Source organism: Cibotium barometz, chromosome 28, assembly GCF_041138505.1.
Source record: "Cibotium barometz isolate CiBa-2024 chromosome 28, ASM4113850v1, whole genome shotgun sequence".
NCBI classification, from domain to species: Eukaryota; Viridiplantae; Streptophyta; class Polypodiopsida; order Cyatheales; family Cibotiaceae; genus Cibotium; species Cibotium barometz.
This window is the reverse complement of record NC_141073.1, coordinates 39,861,801-39,879,523: the sequence shown is the minus strand read 5'-3', so window position 1 is coordinate 39,879,523 and position 17,723 is coordinate 39,861,801. Positions and strand designations below refer to the sequence as shown.

The 17,723-nt window shown below is 40.2% G+C and overlaps 1 protein-coding gene across 1 annotated transcript in view; it reads left to right on the top strand.

Moving 5' to 3' along the window:
• Positions 1 to 7,552: 7,552 nt before the first annotated feature.
• The window catches only part of LOC147622818 (agamous-like MADS-box protein AGL11), a 162,435-nt gene continuing 152,264 nt past the window's right edge, over positions 7,553 to 17,723 (top strand). The window contains exon 1 of the mRNA XM_086822702.1: positions 7,553 to 7,973. Within this exon, the coding sequence (XP_086678828.1) occupies positions 7,657 to 7,973 (317 nt within the window). The 5' untranslated portion in view covers positions 7,553 to 7,656. The remainder of the gene's footprint in view (positions 7,974 to 17,723) is intronic.

Sequence of the window (17,723 nt, the reverse complement as noted above, 5' to 3'; positions counted from 1 at the left end):
TACTCCTTCCTTTCCGCTTCACATTGTGAATCTGTTGTCTCAAACAACTAAGACTTACGAGCACTAGTATGTGTATCAAATAGCTTTACCAAAGTATCCTATGCATCCTTGGGATTCTCAGCATCATGTATATGTATGCGTATAGCATCCGAGATACATATAGACAAGTAATGCAAAATTTTATATGCTCTCTCTGACCATTGTTTATGAGCTACAACTTGTTGTTGTGTAGGTTTTCGGGGTAGATGTGGCTCGGGCTCCGCACATGTAACAAGGTTCCAAATCCTTTTCCTTTTAGAAAGCTTTTGATCCTGTACTTCCATGCCTGGAAGTTCTTTCTATCCAACATCTCACCCACAATCTGTACTAGGTTGTCTGACATATTTGCTTAATGCAAATGCACCTTCTACACACGTTCAATCCTGAAAATGAGCCTTCCTCAGCTCAACCACACTCTAATAAGTGTCCCAGATACTCCAAAGTACTCAACCAACTTCACTGTTGATGTAGAAAATCACACTGAGCGCATTCAAATTGAACTAGCATATGTAGTCCAAAATACCCTATTTTGGTGCACTTTCTAAGGCTTCCAAATGCTTTAAATTATAATATAATGGTTCAATCAAGTGTGGATAACTTGCATTGATACTCGAAAAAGCTCAATGTTGCATATTAACACCAACCAAGGTGCATACATACCAGAAATATCAAATTTCCTTCTCTGTTTTGAGAAAAACCAATAAAACCAATAGGAAAAGTGCTCTAATTTCTTCAATTCTTGTCCAAATTGAGGGAACATGCATTCATTAGCTTAGCAATGATGTCTACTAACTCCATGTAAAAGTAATTAGACCAATTTTAAAAATTGAGGGAGTAATTAATCGATTAACGTCCCTCTGTTTCTCTAATCACAATTTACAGCATTCTTAATCAACTCATAATTGGCTCTCAAATACATAATTTCTCCAACAAACCACGTAGCATCCTTCTCCTTAGTGTGTATCACAGTATTGCTAAGAAAACTGTGTAGGTAATCAATCACCCAAGCTAAAATTAGACCTCAACCATGTAAAAAGAGGTAAAATCTGCTCTGTTTTAGCCTCCAAGCTGCGTCACCTACAATTAAGGAAAATTGAAGGCTTATGTGTGGCTAATGATGGTATATGGGAGTTGCCAACACCCCTAGGCATGCACCCAACCCACCAATCTTATGCTTTTTGCAAAAAACCAGCTCCAATTGCATAAAAAATGAGCCTCTATTCACTGTTTTGTGAGGGCTTCAAAACAAAAATTTTCCAATCACTTCAATGCATCACACTTGCTCCAAAATCAATCTAGGGCTTGCACATGAGTTTCCAACACATTTCCATTGCCATATACATGAATCTTTACCAGATTTGCAACCATTTGCATCATACATTCACCACTATCAAGCAAGGTGGTAAGGAAAGAATGGTTTTCAAGGCCAATATATAGGCGTGAGGCGGAGATGAAAGGATTTTTGCTTTGGACGATGCATGACTATCTCTCAGGTTCTCAAAGTGCTCAAGTACCTGCTTGAACCTTATATGCATAAGTCTTTAACCTTTAAACTTTAAGTTTACATCTCTATCTCAATCATCTCAATTTTTTAATAGGTTTGGCAACCTCTCGACATCATGCATATCAAATTATGGACCATCACCTGTTTCTGAAAGACCCTCTACACTTAAGAAGGTGGTTTATGATAAACATCATCGATTTCTCCGTCCACATCCCAAGTATCATCCACATGATGTCTCACCACTTGTGATGAGAGATAGAGATTGGTTTGAGGCATGGAGAAGCACTCCCAATCCACCACCCAATGGGATGTCTAGAAACTCAATCTTCTTTCAACTTCCATATTGGTGTAACATGAAGATAAATCATCTCTTAGATCCCATGCAGATTTTCAAGAATGTGGCAACAAATATTTGGGACCATTTAATTGGTAAACGAGACACAAAGGGTGCAAGGGATGACTTACAAAACATTGGATGCCTTCAAAGTGCATGGCCAATTGAAAGTGAGCGTGGCAACATAGTCCTACCAAAAAAGGCACCATGGTACTAACTAAGAGGGAGCACAATAAGGTGAAAAGTGTGATTGCCTCTTTTCGTAATACACAAAGGCGGGAGTAATGCATTCATTGAAGAGTGCCTTCACAAAGACCAAAAAGAAAGGAGAGGAACAATTATATGGTCTCAAGACACATGATTGGCACACAAGATATTACAGGTGTATAAATATTCGCTTATTAATTTTCTCTTTGTGGTTCATAATTTTCTCTTTGTGGTTCATAATTTGTAAGCTCATATACTAACTTTCATTTTTCTCTATGCATAGTTTATTCTTCTAATTGCTATAGTTGGTTGTGGAGACAAGAAGCTGAGAGAGGCTATTTTACAAAATGGGAAGCTTGGTGAGGTATGAATATTCTCTTCAATTCACTAAGTTATATTGCTTATTTAGTATTCTCATGCGCTCACAAGTTATGTATCGGTATAGTGCACATGGTTGCTATGTATGTAGGTACATATCCTTAAAGGAGATAGATCCTACATCCATTGAGATGGCTCAATGTTATTAAGATGGATTCTATATCCATTGAGATGGCTTGTCTCAATGTTATTGAGATAGATTCCACATCCATTGAGATGGCTCGTCTCTCAATATTATTGAGGTAGTGTGTATCGAGGATAGCTTTCCCAGAACAATTCTCATTATAGCCAATTGCATCTTGTGGGGTGCATTTGGTTGATGAAGTGGCGTTGTGTGGTGTTGTTCATGTTTAATGGATGTTTTTCCTTGAAAGCTTCATGAAAACCTTAAAGGACTTTGTGAGACAACGAGCAAGGTCATAAGCAAGCATGGCAAAGGGATGGTTGATCCAAGAGTCTCTTATGTATATCTCAAAACATCTATCTTGCATAAATCCTTCCATGCCAAGACTGTGGAGCAATGAGGAGGATGATCCCCGACTAATCACTAATGTGCCTCAGGGAAAAGGAAGGCAACGAAGACTGGATGAAGCATTACGCCACAAGGTGAATACATTCTGCATTCTAAATAGTCCCATCATGGAGAAGTGGATTGGGAGATATAAGGATGCAATCAATAGATGAAAGGATGAGAGAAGAGCTTTCAGAAGAGCAAATAGACGCTTGCCATTCCCGCCTGGTTTGGAACCTCTACCAAATGTGATCAATATAGAATGTCTTCGTATGGCAATATCAATGTCATCGCAAAATGGAGAGAGGATCACAAGAGAAGAGCATGAGTATGCAAGAGAATGTCACCCTCAAGTAAGTACATTCTTCATCCTTATCTCACGTATATACTTTGTTTAATGCACTATACTAAATGTCATGCTTTTGTTTAATGTTAGAATAAACTATATAATGCAATATGGTCAGAGGGAAGGCACTTTTGCATGGATAGTGTGGATTTAAAAAAAACATATTTTATTGTGGTGTGATGGCAACTTTTGAGCAAGAAAGTCAAACTAGTAGACATGTTACCAATGTCATAGAGGACAATCTTGAGTATTGTGGAACTATTCAGGATATTCTTAAGGTTAGATTTAGAGCATTTAGTTCATTCATCTTTGATGTCAAATGGTTCAAGGTGATATATAGAGGTGCTCAAGCAATCGTGAGAAGAAACATCCGAATGCGTTCTTTCAAATTGATTCCACCAAGTTTTGGAATGATGAGAAAGATACTTTTTTACTACCTCAACACTCTCAATAGGTTAGTAACCCAACCAATTCCAAATTAAATCTTGATGTAGTATAATAAAAGTGTAACCCCTTTGCTTTGTGATATTAGGTTGTGTTTTATGTTGATCGAATTGATCCAAAGTGCTGGTTTGTTATACAAGTTCCCCCCCATGTTCAAAACATATCTTTCAAGATCAAGATATGGAGGCCAAATCTTTGGATGAGGTGTAATTACTAATTGGCTCATTGGAAGAAGACGTTAAGAAAACATTTTGGAGGGACCCAATCAAGAGCATGAGCAACATCAATCCGAAGAAGATGATGAGTCACCTATCCATCATGACAATGTTTCATTGGATCATGATAGTGATATTGATATTGATATTGATATGGAACCCCATCGTTTCATTAAGCTTCCATCGTTTCATTGATATGGAACCCCATTGTTTCATTGAGCTTCCATTAGATATAGGCATTGATGAAGTAACACATATGGATTTATTACAAGATGGGATAGATTCATGATCTTGACATTGTTTCACTTCTTAAAAGTTTTCAACAAATTATCTTTTTTTTTTCTCGAAACATGGGTCCAAGCATTCTAATGGATATTTTTTTAAAACCATACATCATTTTTTGTGTGTATGTGATATGTATTTTTAAAATTCAGCATCCAACAACTCTCTCGAATTTCATGCAGCAAAAATATCAATGTAATTTTGCTGCTATTTTTGTTGTACAACAACAAAGTTACAGTATACCAGTGAAATTTTGCTGCTATAGGTGCTGCCCACCACCAGACAAAATTTCGCTACTACTAGAAGCGCTGTTGAGCAACGAATGGAATCCCTGACATCCTAACAAAATAAACTTTGCTAAAAAATGTTGCTATGCCCCCAACGTGTTGTAGTGTCTATTTGGAAAAAGAATGCAATTGGCCACTTGGATTCTAGTAGTTATACCTCTTAGAAAAAAGAATGACATTTGGTGAATTCAGTACTTGAAACTAATGATTAAATCAATAAAAGCACATAGGTGTTCAATTCAATGAAACCAATGATAATTAGTGAATTCAATATGTGAAACCATTGTTCAAATCAAGCACAGATGCGGTTGTAAAGGTATATGAATAGACAGTTAGCAATTATTGAGCTTTTTCTTGTAATGGTGAACCCTGTATAATCAATAGAGTTTATTGCTTGTAAGAGGGAAATAAAATATAGTTTTCTTTTTGGAAAATATATTTCGATACTATAATCGTATTTATGTATATAGGTTCCCAAGTAGACTATATCTTTGAGGTTTTTTTTCAATCCCAAAAAGTATGAGGCAAGAACAAAACCTTTAGTACCCATTTTAAAAGAAAAGATAAGGATAACTCTTTACTTTTTATGGTTTATTGTGTTCTTGTATTTTAGTTTTCAAGTTTAGAATATATGTACTTTTGCTTTGAATTAACTTTTTTTCAAACCATCACCAAGAAAGAGTGAAAGATCTACCATTGAAGGCCATATACCATAATTTCCCTCCACAAACAAGATAGGCACAAAAAATATGGCACAACAAACAAGGGTGACCCGCCAATAGTCCATGAGCAAAAATCTCAACATAAGCAATCCGAAAATGCTTGATAATGACTCAAGTACAAAAGATGAAGATGGACAAACATAATCAAAAGATTGTGACATATTCTCTTTGTCTGCCCCAAAGCAAACAACTTCTTGTAGCTTGATTCATATACGAAGTGAATTCGTTAGCTGTAGACACTGTCTTAAAGTTGCTTGCGGGTAGGTACTTGTAGCTTATTAAGAAAATGTGAAATACCTTGCTTTTTCAAAAGATTCATAAAAAAAGATTTCAGCTTGTGCACATGAAATGAACCGTGGACTAGGATGTAGCATCAAAAAATAAATAAAAAAGAGAAGAAGATATTTATTCTTCTATTATAGACTCAATAAGAAGGTAAGTTGGGCAAAGAGAGAAATGCATGATTCTGTGTGAATGTTGAATTCTCATATTCTCAAAATCATTATGTTTATCTTTTATCTAAGGGCAAGAAAAAAACTATTTTATGATTTTTCATATATAATAAGTTTCTTTAACATCAAAAGGTTTTTCCATTTACCATTTTTAAAAGGTATATCCCCCCATCCTGTTAGGATAACATAAGGGTGGCTCAAAGCTTGCAAGGTACATAGACGTTGTTGCATATTTTATGTTTATCACATGATTTGAAACCACACATTTACCTTGTCCCCTTGTTCTTTGTTGTTGTAAAGGAAGCCTTTAATAAATGCCCTAGACCTACAAGGTTAATTAAAATGAAGATACATAGATATTTTCACTTTTGAAGGTGTCCGATAAAGCTATCATAGATTGGTTGTAATACTACTTTGAAAATCCATCTATACCCACAATATGGTATAACTTTTAGGCTTCTATGCCCATCTTTTTTTTTTTGGTAAAGATTTAATTTTCTAAACAAACTCTCCTTTTTTCCCCTTTAGTCTAGACGTGTTTGAAAGACCAAAAAATAAGGAAAATAGTTTTTCGAAAACATACACACTAGTAGGATCGAAAGTTAAAACGTATGAAATTTGTCAAAATTACATTATCTATGTCTCTTTATTAACTACAATTTACTCCTGCTCCACCGAGCCAACGAGATCAAAGAGAAAGGATGATTTTTGGATTTTTAAATTTAAAATAAAGGTATAATTTTTCATCCTTAGGTCACGTTTAGAAAAGTTTTTATATATATATAAAGAAACTGGCTGGAATTAGAAAGAACAACACGGCGTGTATTTTTTATTGTACCCGAAAGGGGGAGAGAAAAGTATTTTTGTATTCTAAGGCCCAGCCCGAAACGAGCGTATTGCTACTCTAAATTTAGAAATGCACGGCTACGTGTAGCTCGATTTGAAGGGTGATGTACGTTAGTGGCGTACCTTAGTGCCACTGTGTGGTGACTGGACCATGCCACGTTCAGAAACTTTTCGCTGGTTGGCCAGGGCAGGCTATAGGATAGGGTATTCACAATTACAGAGAGACTTTTGGGTACTCAAGAGAGGGGTTGTTGCAACTTATTGGAGACCTGTCGCCCGTACTGTGTATACCCCAAAATACGAGCTTTGCCTGTGCCTGTGAGTGTGGGAGTTTATAAGTAACGTCCTTGGGTGGGTGAACACATGTGATGAGCTGTTCGTCTCCTAACACACACACACAGTGGAGGACTACAGGAGTGTCCGGACGCAAAAGAAAGCTGTGGCGGTGGACACTGCACAGAGACTGAAAGCGGGGGGCAAGCCGAGACACTGCCGTTTAGGTTTTTGAAGGGGCAACCGGCAGAACACGGAAAGGGGAGGGTGGCGATGGAAAGCGACGCTGGCAGTGGGTTGAGCTGAACGTGTTAGGCTTTGAGGAGAGCTTTGGAAAGGGAAGGGTGGTGATGGAAAGCGACGGTGCGGGCCGTGCGGCAGTGGGTTGAGCTGAACGTGTTAGGCTTTGAGGAGAGCTTTGGTTGCTATCAGCCCATCGTGACCAGATCCTTCCCTTTCTTGAGAGAGACATTGGCGTGGACAGTACATTGGGTGCGCGGACACACCAGAAACATCATCGGGCCTTCTATTTATAATCACCTCAGTGCGTGTCCTCTCCTTTAAATAGGCAATTTTGCAATCTTAGTAAAACTACGCGGACTCCACGCTGCAACATTGGGCAGGCCCCGTCTCCATCACCACCAGACCGCCAGCTGCCGTCGTCACCACCACAGACTCCACTCCCGGAGAACACAAGTCTTCCACCATTAGCCAATTGTTGGGCAGCCATTAGCCAATCCTATATTCAACTGCGAGCTTGTGAACTCTATCCTCTTAGCTCTCCTAGCACAGCTTTGTGACACCCGCAAGGCCGACATGTCGCCCGCCATCGTAGATACCACTACTTCCGACATGGAGCACACCGCTGCAGCCGCCATGGCCCCTCCCCTGCAGCTTCTGGCTGAACCCAGTCTGGAAAACAGCCAATCGTCGAGGCGGCTGTCCTTACCCCAGTGCCGCGGCAGCATCCCCATCCGTCGGATCGAGAACCGCACCAGCCGCCAGGTGACCTTCTCCAAGCGCCGCAACGGACTACTCAAGAAGGCTTATGAGCTCTCCGTTCTCTGCGATGCGGAGGTGGGCGTCCTGGTCTTCTCCGCCACTGGAAAGCTCTCCGAGTTCGCGAGCTCCAGGTAGGCCTTCGGTAGTGCGCCTCTTTTGAACCGTCGATTATATCTTGAACTAAAGAGTATCTTTAAACACCATTGGGAGCACAAGCTTAAGTAAGCAGTCATCCCTACAATATATAGGGAGTACAAGCTTAAGTAAGCAGTTAACTACAATATCCCTTTCACTCAGCGCGGTAAGACAATTAGATTTTCCTCCTCCACAGCGATAATGCTAGCTACTAGGTTCAGCGCGGACTATAAATCTAGCTGTGCAGCAAAACCATTATTGACAATTTTATTTGCGAACTCTTCTTCAGTCGTGAGCGCGGTCCAGTAGGAGTATTAGTACGAAGGGGAGAGAAACCTATGAGCAAGTCGTCCCGCAGCACTCCCCTTCCGCGCTGCGCCAGGCCCTCTGTTGCCTGAGTTTGGAAATTGCAACGCTCTGACAGGGCCCTTGCTACTCCGGAAAGGACCGCACGCCTAACACCGCCTATGATGTAACCTCAAAACCACCAGTTTGGCCCCAGAATCAGAATGACTGCACATGTGAACATGGATCGCGGTTTTCAAGGTGGGATTGATTGACAAGTAGTTTCTTAGACTCTCTATGATGCCTTAAGTTAAGCTGCTAGGATTGTTTCTTATGTATTAGGGTGGTGTTCTCTTTACTTGCTGTGAGTGCTCTCTCCTTGAAATTTCATCTTTTATGTCGTGCAATTGTGTCTTTTAAAAAAAAAGAGAGTTCTACCTAGGGGAAGACTTCAATACCTCTTTATACATCTTCCTAAATTTGTCAACGTAATATTTATAGTTAAATTAACTATAATTCAACGGGCCAACCCTCAAGGGGTGCGACCCTCCGATAGCCTATAAAGGGGTGCGACCCTCCGATATAGCTTATACGCTGTTTTTTTCCTAGAAGGGTGTATTTATGTGCCGTGTGCTGCCGTAGACATCGAACTTGGCCTCTAACCTTTAGGCATAGAACTCAGGTTGTCATCATGAAACTAACGGTTCTACCGGTTGAGCTACCTCACGTTTCATGACGGTTCTACTAGTTGAGCTACCAGACAGATCGAATTCGGGTTCTCATCGTAAAACTGACGGTTCTACCAGTTGAGCTACACGTCCGTTGGATATAACTTTTAAGCATTGAACTTGGGTCCTCATTGTGAAACTGACGATTGTACCAGTTGAGTTACACCACTGTTCGAAAAAAACTATTTTCCCAAAAAGTAAAAAACCTTCATCTAAAAATTGTGAAATTATTTATAAAGAAAATTTTCAAATTTTGAAGGTTTTTGTTCTACAACCCCTCAAAATATGCAAGTTTTTGTACCCTTAAGTTTCAAATTTGAAGGTAATTTTAAAAATCCGCAAGTGCAAATTACACTATACCCGGGTTTTTTTCGAACACTGAGTTACACGCCTATGGTGTATAACCTTTAGGCATCGAACCTGGGTCCTCATGATGAAACTGACCATAATTTGTACCAGTAGAACTACTCACCCATCAGTAACCTATAGACTTCTCTAACACTGATTAATTCAAGAAAAATACAATCGTATTTCAGACTACATCGTCTCATCCTCTCTCTACTCTCCTGTGGATACTGTGTGTCTCGTATTAAGTACGTTTTGAATATGTTACATGGTATCATATGCGTAACAGCCCTTTGTACCCTGGGATCAGAAAACACCACAACTTGGACACCCGCCTACAACACATTATCAATATAGATAGCATCATTTCGCTAGGACGATATGACACATTGTAATGCTTTGGCGAGCATAACTAGCAGACCCAACAACAACTCAACGATGCCTACAATTATACCTGATAATCAACGTAGTAGCTTGCTGCCCCAACCGCAACGAATTGAAGAGGAGCACTAGGAGCCACTGCTTCGAAGCTTCATACAAAGATCTTGCATAACCAATGTCTATGTTCAATATAGATGTAAAAGAAAAAGGAAAATCTCAAGAAAACAACATGGAAAGACAAAGACGCTCGTGATCCAAAATATGGTACTAAGATTCAAAAAGAATAATATCAAATAAAATTAAATTTAAACTTCAAAAAAATTAAAATCAGAAGGGGGAGTTGTCCACAAGATTTAATAATTAAATTAATTATAACTCAACGGGAGTTGTCCGATAGCTGGCGGGCTTCTTAACATTGTAATCAATTCAACGAAATACAATGGTATTCCAGTACCTAGTCTCATCATCTCTCTGCTCTCTTGTGCATACTCTGCATCTTGTATTAAGTATTAAGCACGTTTTGGATAGTTTATAAAATTTACATGCATGGGATTGTCAAGAGCTTCTTCAGTGATGACCAAAAAAAAAAAAACTTTTTGAGAGTGACAAAGAGAGAGAGTGAGAGATAGAAGATAGCAGGTAAACTAGAGATTATAACACGGTGGCTTCTCCTTATGTACCAAGAGTAGTTATTCCAAAAAATTCAAATATAAGTTTTAACTTTAGGTAGTGAAAGGATCTCAATTGATAAGAAAGCAACCACAATGCTTATTTAATAGACAGCTTACTATTTTTCAAATGGGACCAAGTATGCTTGTAGAAGTAGCTAGATGTGCAAACATTGCATTGATTCTTGCTCCACCATAACATGTAATAAATATCACTTCACAAAAGCTCGTTGCTAAGTGTCTTCAATCTTTTCAAATGAACTAGGTAGCTATTGATAAAGTTTGGGAGCTTTGTAAAAAGTAATATAGTTTAAACTCAATCACAAAGTAAAGAACTAAGTTGAAAATGCAATAGAATCAATGTTCTAACTAAAATAGGTATTAAAAATAATTAGTCACGATAATGAGGTACAACACAATGGACGCTTGTCTCAATCATAGTTGGCTAGACTTGAGGAGCTACCTAATCACCAAAATGAACACAAGATTGAGAACCTTAAACGACACACTCAATGAGCAATGCAAAAGGCTAATCTTCCATAATGGTTTACTAAGAATGCATCAAAATAAAGATATAACCATTCCAATATGGGTTCAAAATATTTCTTAGTTAATTAATTAGTTGAGAGAATAGAACCTAACAATGTAAACCTTACGTTGCAAGGATTACATTGTAATGTAAACCTTACACTGTAAAAACATGAGATTATGTGGGGCGTGAGGAAAAAAGTTAAAATTTGAAGACATCTCTAGATTCTTCATAACTGCCTCAAAATGCTAATAAAAAGAACGACTCTGCAATGGGCATTTGAGGTTGTGGCCTCCAGCGTGCGAGAGAAAAAGAGAGAGAGCGTGATCTTCATCCGAACATTTTTTTTCCCTGTGTTCTGCTTATTTTTTTTCGCTGGGTTTGGCCTGCGTCTCGCTTTGTTTTGATGTCTAGGGACTAAGGTTTTAACCTTAGGGCAATAATATATTAATTAGTTCCCATAAGGGCGCTAATTAATATGTTTTTGCTAGGCCCGAATATGGGAGTAAAAACACTATCTATCTATTCAATCTCTCTAATACAACGTATGGCTCACAAAGACATTGGTGGTTATTATATAGTGAGAAGATAAGGTAGCATTCAAATTAGACCACCACCACCACTCTTATCACCTTATCCATAAAAGTAACCTTGAGTTATGTTCATAGTCCATGGTTACCTAATCCTTGATTTATACCTACCAAAGATTAAAACAACCTCCACCAAGGTTCTCCATACAACACACGAGGTTCTTCATACAACACATGATGGAGATCGACATTATTGTCAACACCTTTCCTTGATCTCCACATGATGTGTACTAAGAGGTGAAAATCCACGAAGGACTTTGACTATGACTTACATTTTTAAAAATACACTCGCGTAAAATCACAAGGATACCACAACAAATGTTTTTAAAATGAACAGACCTCGGTGTAGTTTGCCTGCAAAGATGACTTCTCTATATCCTTGTCTTTTTATTTATTTTTATCCTCTTCGTCTTTCTTCCTTTTTAAATAATCTTTACAAGCAATATCTAAAAGGTTTTTGCATCTTTTTATTCGATCATGAAAGCTTTGGTCACTTGCACATGGTGGAGTTATATACTAATGAAGATATACTTACCTGAATCCTTGTTTTTGCCAAGTTCAAGGAGGATGCCACTAAGACAAGGGTTAAGTTGGATTGATTTGCAATGACTAGCACACAATGCTTATAGAAAGGTGCCATACTAGATAGTAGTACAAAAATTATCTTTTCCTCATTCATATTGACCCCAACTCGAGTAAGTTGGTCAATAAGGCTCCTAATGTTGCTAATATGAGTAGCAACAACATTGATCTTTTCATATTTTTTCACCCTATAATGCAAAGACTACTTTGAAGAGTTGAGTCTTGTCCATGCTGTATTTCAGCCTTTGGAAGAGTTCACTTAAGGAATTTGACCATGATGAAAGAGATGTCTTTTTTAAAGGCAAGCCCAGTTTTCTAGTTCTTAGAATCATTGGTAGTTGGTGCACCCTATGTTCCATTGACAATGTCCAACATATTCCTATTAATTAAATACATCTCCATTTTAATTCTTCAAGTATGAAACTTGGATCCCTCAAATTTTTGAGATTGATGAAAGTACCCTTGCATAGTGGTAGTCATATTGCACACATAGTATAAGGGAACCCTTTATAGTTAGAGCGTTATACAATGAGATATGAAAAAGTGAACTGACCCTCCATACTCAGTGAAGTAAGTTATTTGCAAGGCTTAGTAAGTTATTGTCGAGAGTTAAATTGCATCAATGTGATGAGCTATGGTAATCAAATGCAAGGATCAACATGATTAGCAAGTATTACAAGGTGATTAAGATGAGATTAGTACACAATTAATCTAATAGCTTAATGTAGGCATGGATACTCAAAAACCAATAATTTCTCATTAGGCCAATGTTCCAATTTATAGATTTTACATCCACAAGATACCAAGCATCTAATCCCACTGATTTCTCTTTGATTTGTGTTACCTTCCCTACATTTGGGTGCACCTTTTCTTAGAAGCTTTCCACACCCCTATATTCACTCATGCTACTCTTGATTCTCTCATTCAGTAGATTCTTCCCACCTTTTCACTGGTACCCACTCAATTACAAACTCCCTTTTATAGCTAAGGGCTTGTTGCCGCACACACCCATTCACTTGCGTATTTCAACACCTCCCCTCAAGTGAATAATTCTAGCATACCTGAATCTTATACCAAGTTTCCCTCTTACTTGGTAGCCTGGGACCAGTGCCTCAAGTCCCTAACTGATAGTCTTTGACATTCTCTCTCTATGTGTCCAAGGCTACTACAAGTGCTTGTGACCTTGACTAAAGTGCTCAAACATATATCTACCACATGGCCTATATCGGTGGCTCAAAGGTGGTTTTACTCTATTAGGGTAGGTTACATTAGGTTGTGGGGTTTCTCTCTTTTTCTCTTAGAAAAGATGTCCTAACTCCTCTACCTTAGGAGTATCCAAGAAGTTTGTCGATGCCGATCCTTCTTCATTTAATTTGCTATAGCAATCTCTAGCCATGTGTTCTAGCTTCCCACAGTTGTGGCAAGTGAAGGTCCTTCCTTCTCCCCTACCTCTTCCTCGTCCTCGTGTGAGGCCTCTGTAGGCATGTCTCTGTAGGCATATGCTCACTTATGGTAGTGCTATGTGTGAACAAGGCTTAACCAAGGGCACCTTTTTCCATGTGGTTTTTTTCCTTGGACATCAAGTGTGAAAGGACACTCTAACATATAATATTTTGTACTTCTATATTACATGGATGTGGCACACATGCAAGGGTTGACTTGCATTTTGTGGATACCACACTTTTGGCTCTCTCTCTCTCATTTCTGTGTGTGAGCTTCTCTACCCTCCTGCACCTAACCCTAATGTGCAGGTTTGTGTGTGTGAGTGTGTGAGTCCAACATCCAACAATTGGTATCAGAGCTGGGAGCTGGGAGCTGGCCCTGAAAATCTACCGCTGGAAGAAAACCTGTAGATTTTTGTCGTTCTACGGAGTTCCATCGCCATCCGTTCGACAGTTCCGTCGTCGTCCGTTTCCTCCGCCAGGTCCGGCCACCAGAAGCCGAGGCGGCACTAGTGGTGGGGAGCCCACCACCGCCACTCAGCCCACTGGTGGCACCTCCCTCTCCAGCCGACGGCAATAGTGCTGCTCGAAGCGCCTCCGCCCGTCAGCGCTCCGTTCCGACCGCCCAGAGCTGCACCGTCACAGCTCCGTCCCAACCGCCCACAGCCGCACTCGTCTGCTGCCTCTGGTCCATTCCGTCTGTTGGTAGCCGCCCTGCCGTCGCTTCTCCGTTCTGGCTGACGTCCTTCGGTCAGTGCTCCATTCCGGTCGCCGACAGCAGCCACGCCGTCCGCTGCTCCGAGCTCCGAACGTGACGCCCGCTGGCTATCATCGACGCGACACCATTCGCTGCTTCGTTACAATAGCCGTCGCCTCCGTCTGCACCTGGCCCCTCCTCTGACTGGCCCGACACCTGCGCAGCGCCCGCCTCTGGCTGCACTTGCCTTGCCCGACACCTGGCGCTGCCCCGCACCTCCGCCTGCCTCGTCAGCTCTGCGCGTCCTCGTCAACACCCAACAATTGGTAAATAAAATAAAAATAAGGTTGCAGGCATTCTGGAGCAGGTTCAGCAATCTCTTGGGATTTGCTAAAGGTTACCCTCTGCCATAAAAATTGCAGGTGGTGCCATTCAGTTTGTTTGGTTTGGAATTTGGGGGTTTTCGAAATTGAGGTCAAAATCAATAAATTGAACCTCTTTCATTTGTAAAAATTTGGGACTTTTGTGAAAATTGGCCAATTAGATGCACATTGAAGCGATTGGAGTGCATAAAAATTGGGAATTTTCAGATTGGAGCATGTAATTGGGCATTACAGCTGTAATTTGTCGCGTATGTTTACACATTGTGTGTAATTGGACAATTTGGTGCAGGTTTACACTTGCTTTGGTTTACAGACATACATTTGCACAGGACATTTGGTTGCCTGGCAGTACACATTGGTGCTTGGTTTGCTTGCAGGTATATTTTGTTGACATGGCACAGAATGCTACAGATGTATTTGGTGTGCTCACCCAGGAGGACAAGTTGGATGGATCTAACTACTCCCTCTGGAGTTTCATGATCCGTAATTTGCTGGTAGCCAAAGGGCTTTGGGGCATCGTGTGTGGTGATGACACATGCCCACTTACCATACAGCCAGCCACGCCTCAAAGGGGAGGTGCTCAAAAAGCTCCTAATGTAAAACCTGCTCTCCCACACAAGAGCAGAAGAGATGAGACTCTAGAGATGCACAGGCCATGTCATTAATAGCCCTTTCAATGAAAAGGACTATTATTTCGCACATTTGTTCTTGCAAGACATCGAAGCTTGCATGGGACACATTGGAAGCAATGTATCAGGTACACAACGAGGCAAGAGTTGCCTACTTGAAGAGGCAATTGGATCTTCTTTCTATGGATGAGGGTGACTCCATGGCAGATCATCTCACCAAAGTGAAAGATTTGCAGGAACAATTGCTCAACATTGATGAGGTTATCCCAGACAGACAGATGGTCACCAACACTCGTCATTCTTTACCGCCTTCCTACTTGGGCTTTCACACCTCTCTCAACCTCTCAATGAGAGGAGGTGGTGATCTTGTCACTTTTGAAGAGCTCGTGGGTTTACTCTTGCAGGAAGAGAAAACAAGAGCAAACTTATCGAGCAACTGTGGTGGTGGAGACAAGGCATTTACAACCAAGGATAAGGGTAAAGCAAAGAGATTTAAGCATGGGGGACAACAGTCTAGCAAGGCTAGTCATGGAAAGTCCTCTTCTAGTGGTGAAAAGTCTGACAAAGGGGATGCAAACAAGCCCAAAAAGAAGGGCAAATGTCACTACTACCATAAGCCTGGACACTACATGAGTGAATGTAGGAAACGGATTGCAAAAGAGAAAAGGAAAGAAGCAGGCAATGGAGTAGTAGCAGACTCTTCTGACAAAGCACAGCAATCAGCTAATGTAATCCAAGAAGAGCACTTTTTTGGTCACATGCACTAGTGGCACACTAAGTGCTTCAGACACTGATATGTCTTGCATTGCATTTGACAGATAGAATGCATCATGGTATTTTGATAGTGGTGCTTCGAGCCACATCACTTCATGCAAAGATGTATTTCAGCACTTGGTTTATGCTTTAAATGGCCGCACTGTATCATGTGCAGATCATACCACATATCCAGTAAAGGGAATTGAAAATGTCATACTTATTGCAGCCCATAGTGTCAATATATGTATGAAAAATGTATTATATGTTCCAGGGATAAAGAAAATCTGCTCTCCGTCTCAGCCATAAACGACCAAGGTTTAAAGGTTGAATTTGAAGACGGGAAGTGTTTGGTAAAAGACCCATCAAAGGGTTATGAAATAGTCACTTCTGGAACACGATACAAAGGCTTGTATAAGCTGGACAGCTATGACAAGCGTACTTATGATGCAAATACAGTGGCTGCCCACACTCCTCCTATGCATGATGCAGAGCTATGGCATGCTCGTTTTGGGCATGTAAATTTTTAGAGATTGATGCTTTTGCAGAAGCATCATATGGTTGATAATATGCTGCCTCTTGAGTCTCCACCAAGACATGTATATGAGGGGTGTATTTTGGGAAAGATGCAACGAAAACCATTCCCTAAAGATGGACCTGTTAGAGCTGAAAGTAAATTACAACTCATACATAGTGATGTATGTGATCCAATGCGGACACCATCCATAGGGGGCATCTTTACTTCGTCACATTCATTGATGACTACTCCAGGTTTGCTTGGGCTTACTCCTTGAAAGAGAAAGCAGATGTGTTTACATGCTTTCGACACTTTGTAGCAATGGCTGAAAATATGTGTGGATGTAAAGTCCAAACACTCTGCTCAGATAGAGGTGGAGAATACATGTCAAATGCATTCATGGATTATATGCTTCAAAAGGGCATCAAACACCAATGTACTGTGCCTTATACACCGCAGCAGAATGGTGTAGCTGAAAGGAAAAATAGATCTCTCATGGAGATGGCAAGATGCATGGTGAAAGCACAAAAGTTGCCTCACAAATTTTGGATGGAAGCTATAATGTGTTCGGAGTTGTTTTGGCACGTGCATATGCCAAACACCCAAATGTACGCATATAATCCACTGTTGGCTTTCGGGTATACCAAGCCTCAAATGGTGTTATGGTTTTCAAAGCTAGATGACAAAGCAATTAAATGCATTTTTGTGGGCTATAGCAATGAGAGAAAAGGATACCATCTTTATAATCCAACTACATGAAGGATTTTTGTAAGTAGAGATGTGGTATTTGCTGAAAATTCAGAACAGCCCATGGACAGCTTGTATAAAAGCAATGATATAGGCATACAAGACATGTTTGATGGACTTTTACCCATTGCAATTAGGGGGAATTCAGATCAGCCAGTCCCAACACAAGAAAATCCTCATGTAGAACATGTGGAACAACCAGCCATTTCGCCCCCTTCTATGGAAGAAGTGAAAGTTCTTGTCAGGGAAGAGCAAACAGCCATAGACACAGCCAAGTCAGTGCCAAGATGGTTGCTGAAAACTTTACAAGAAAGCAAACTTGCAGCTCCATTCATAGGTAGAACAAGGACTAGTTCCAGCCATGCTTTGAATATACATCGTGGTGGGGAGTCTGCATTAGCAATGGGTGGTCTCTTTGATTCAGAAGAGCCTTCTTCTTATGAAGAAGCACATGAGAATGAGCATTGGTT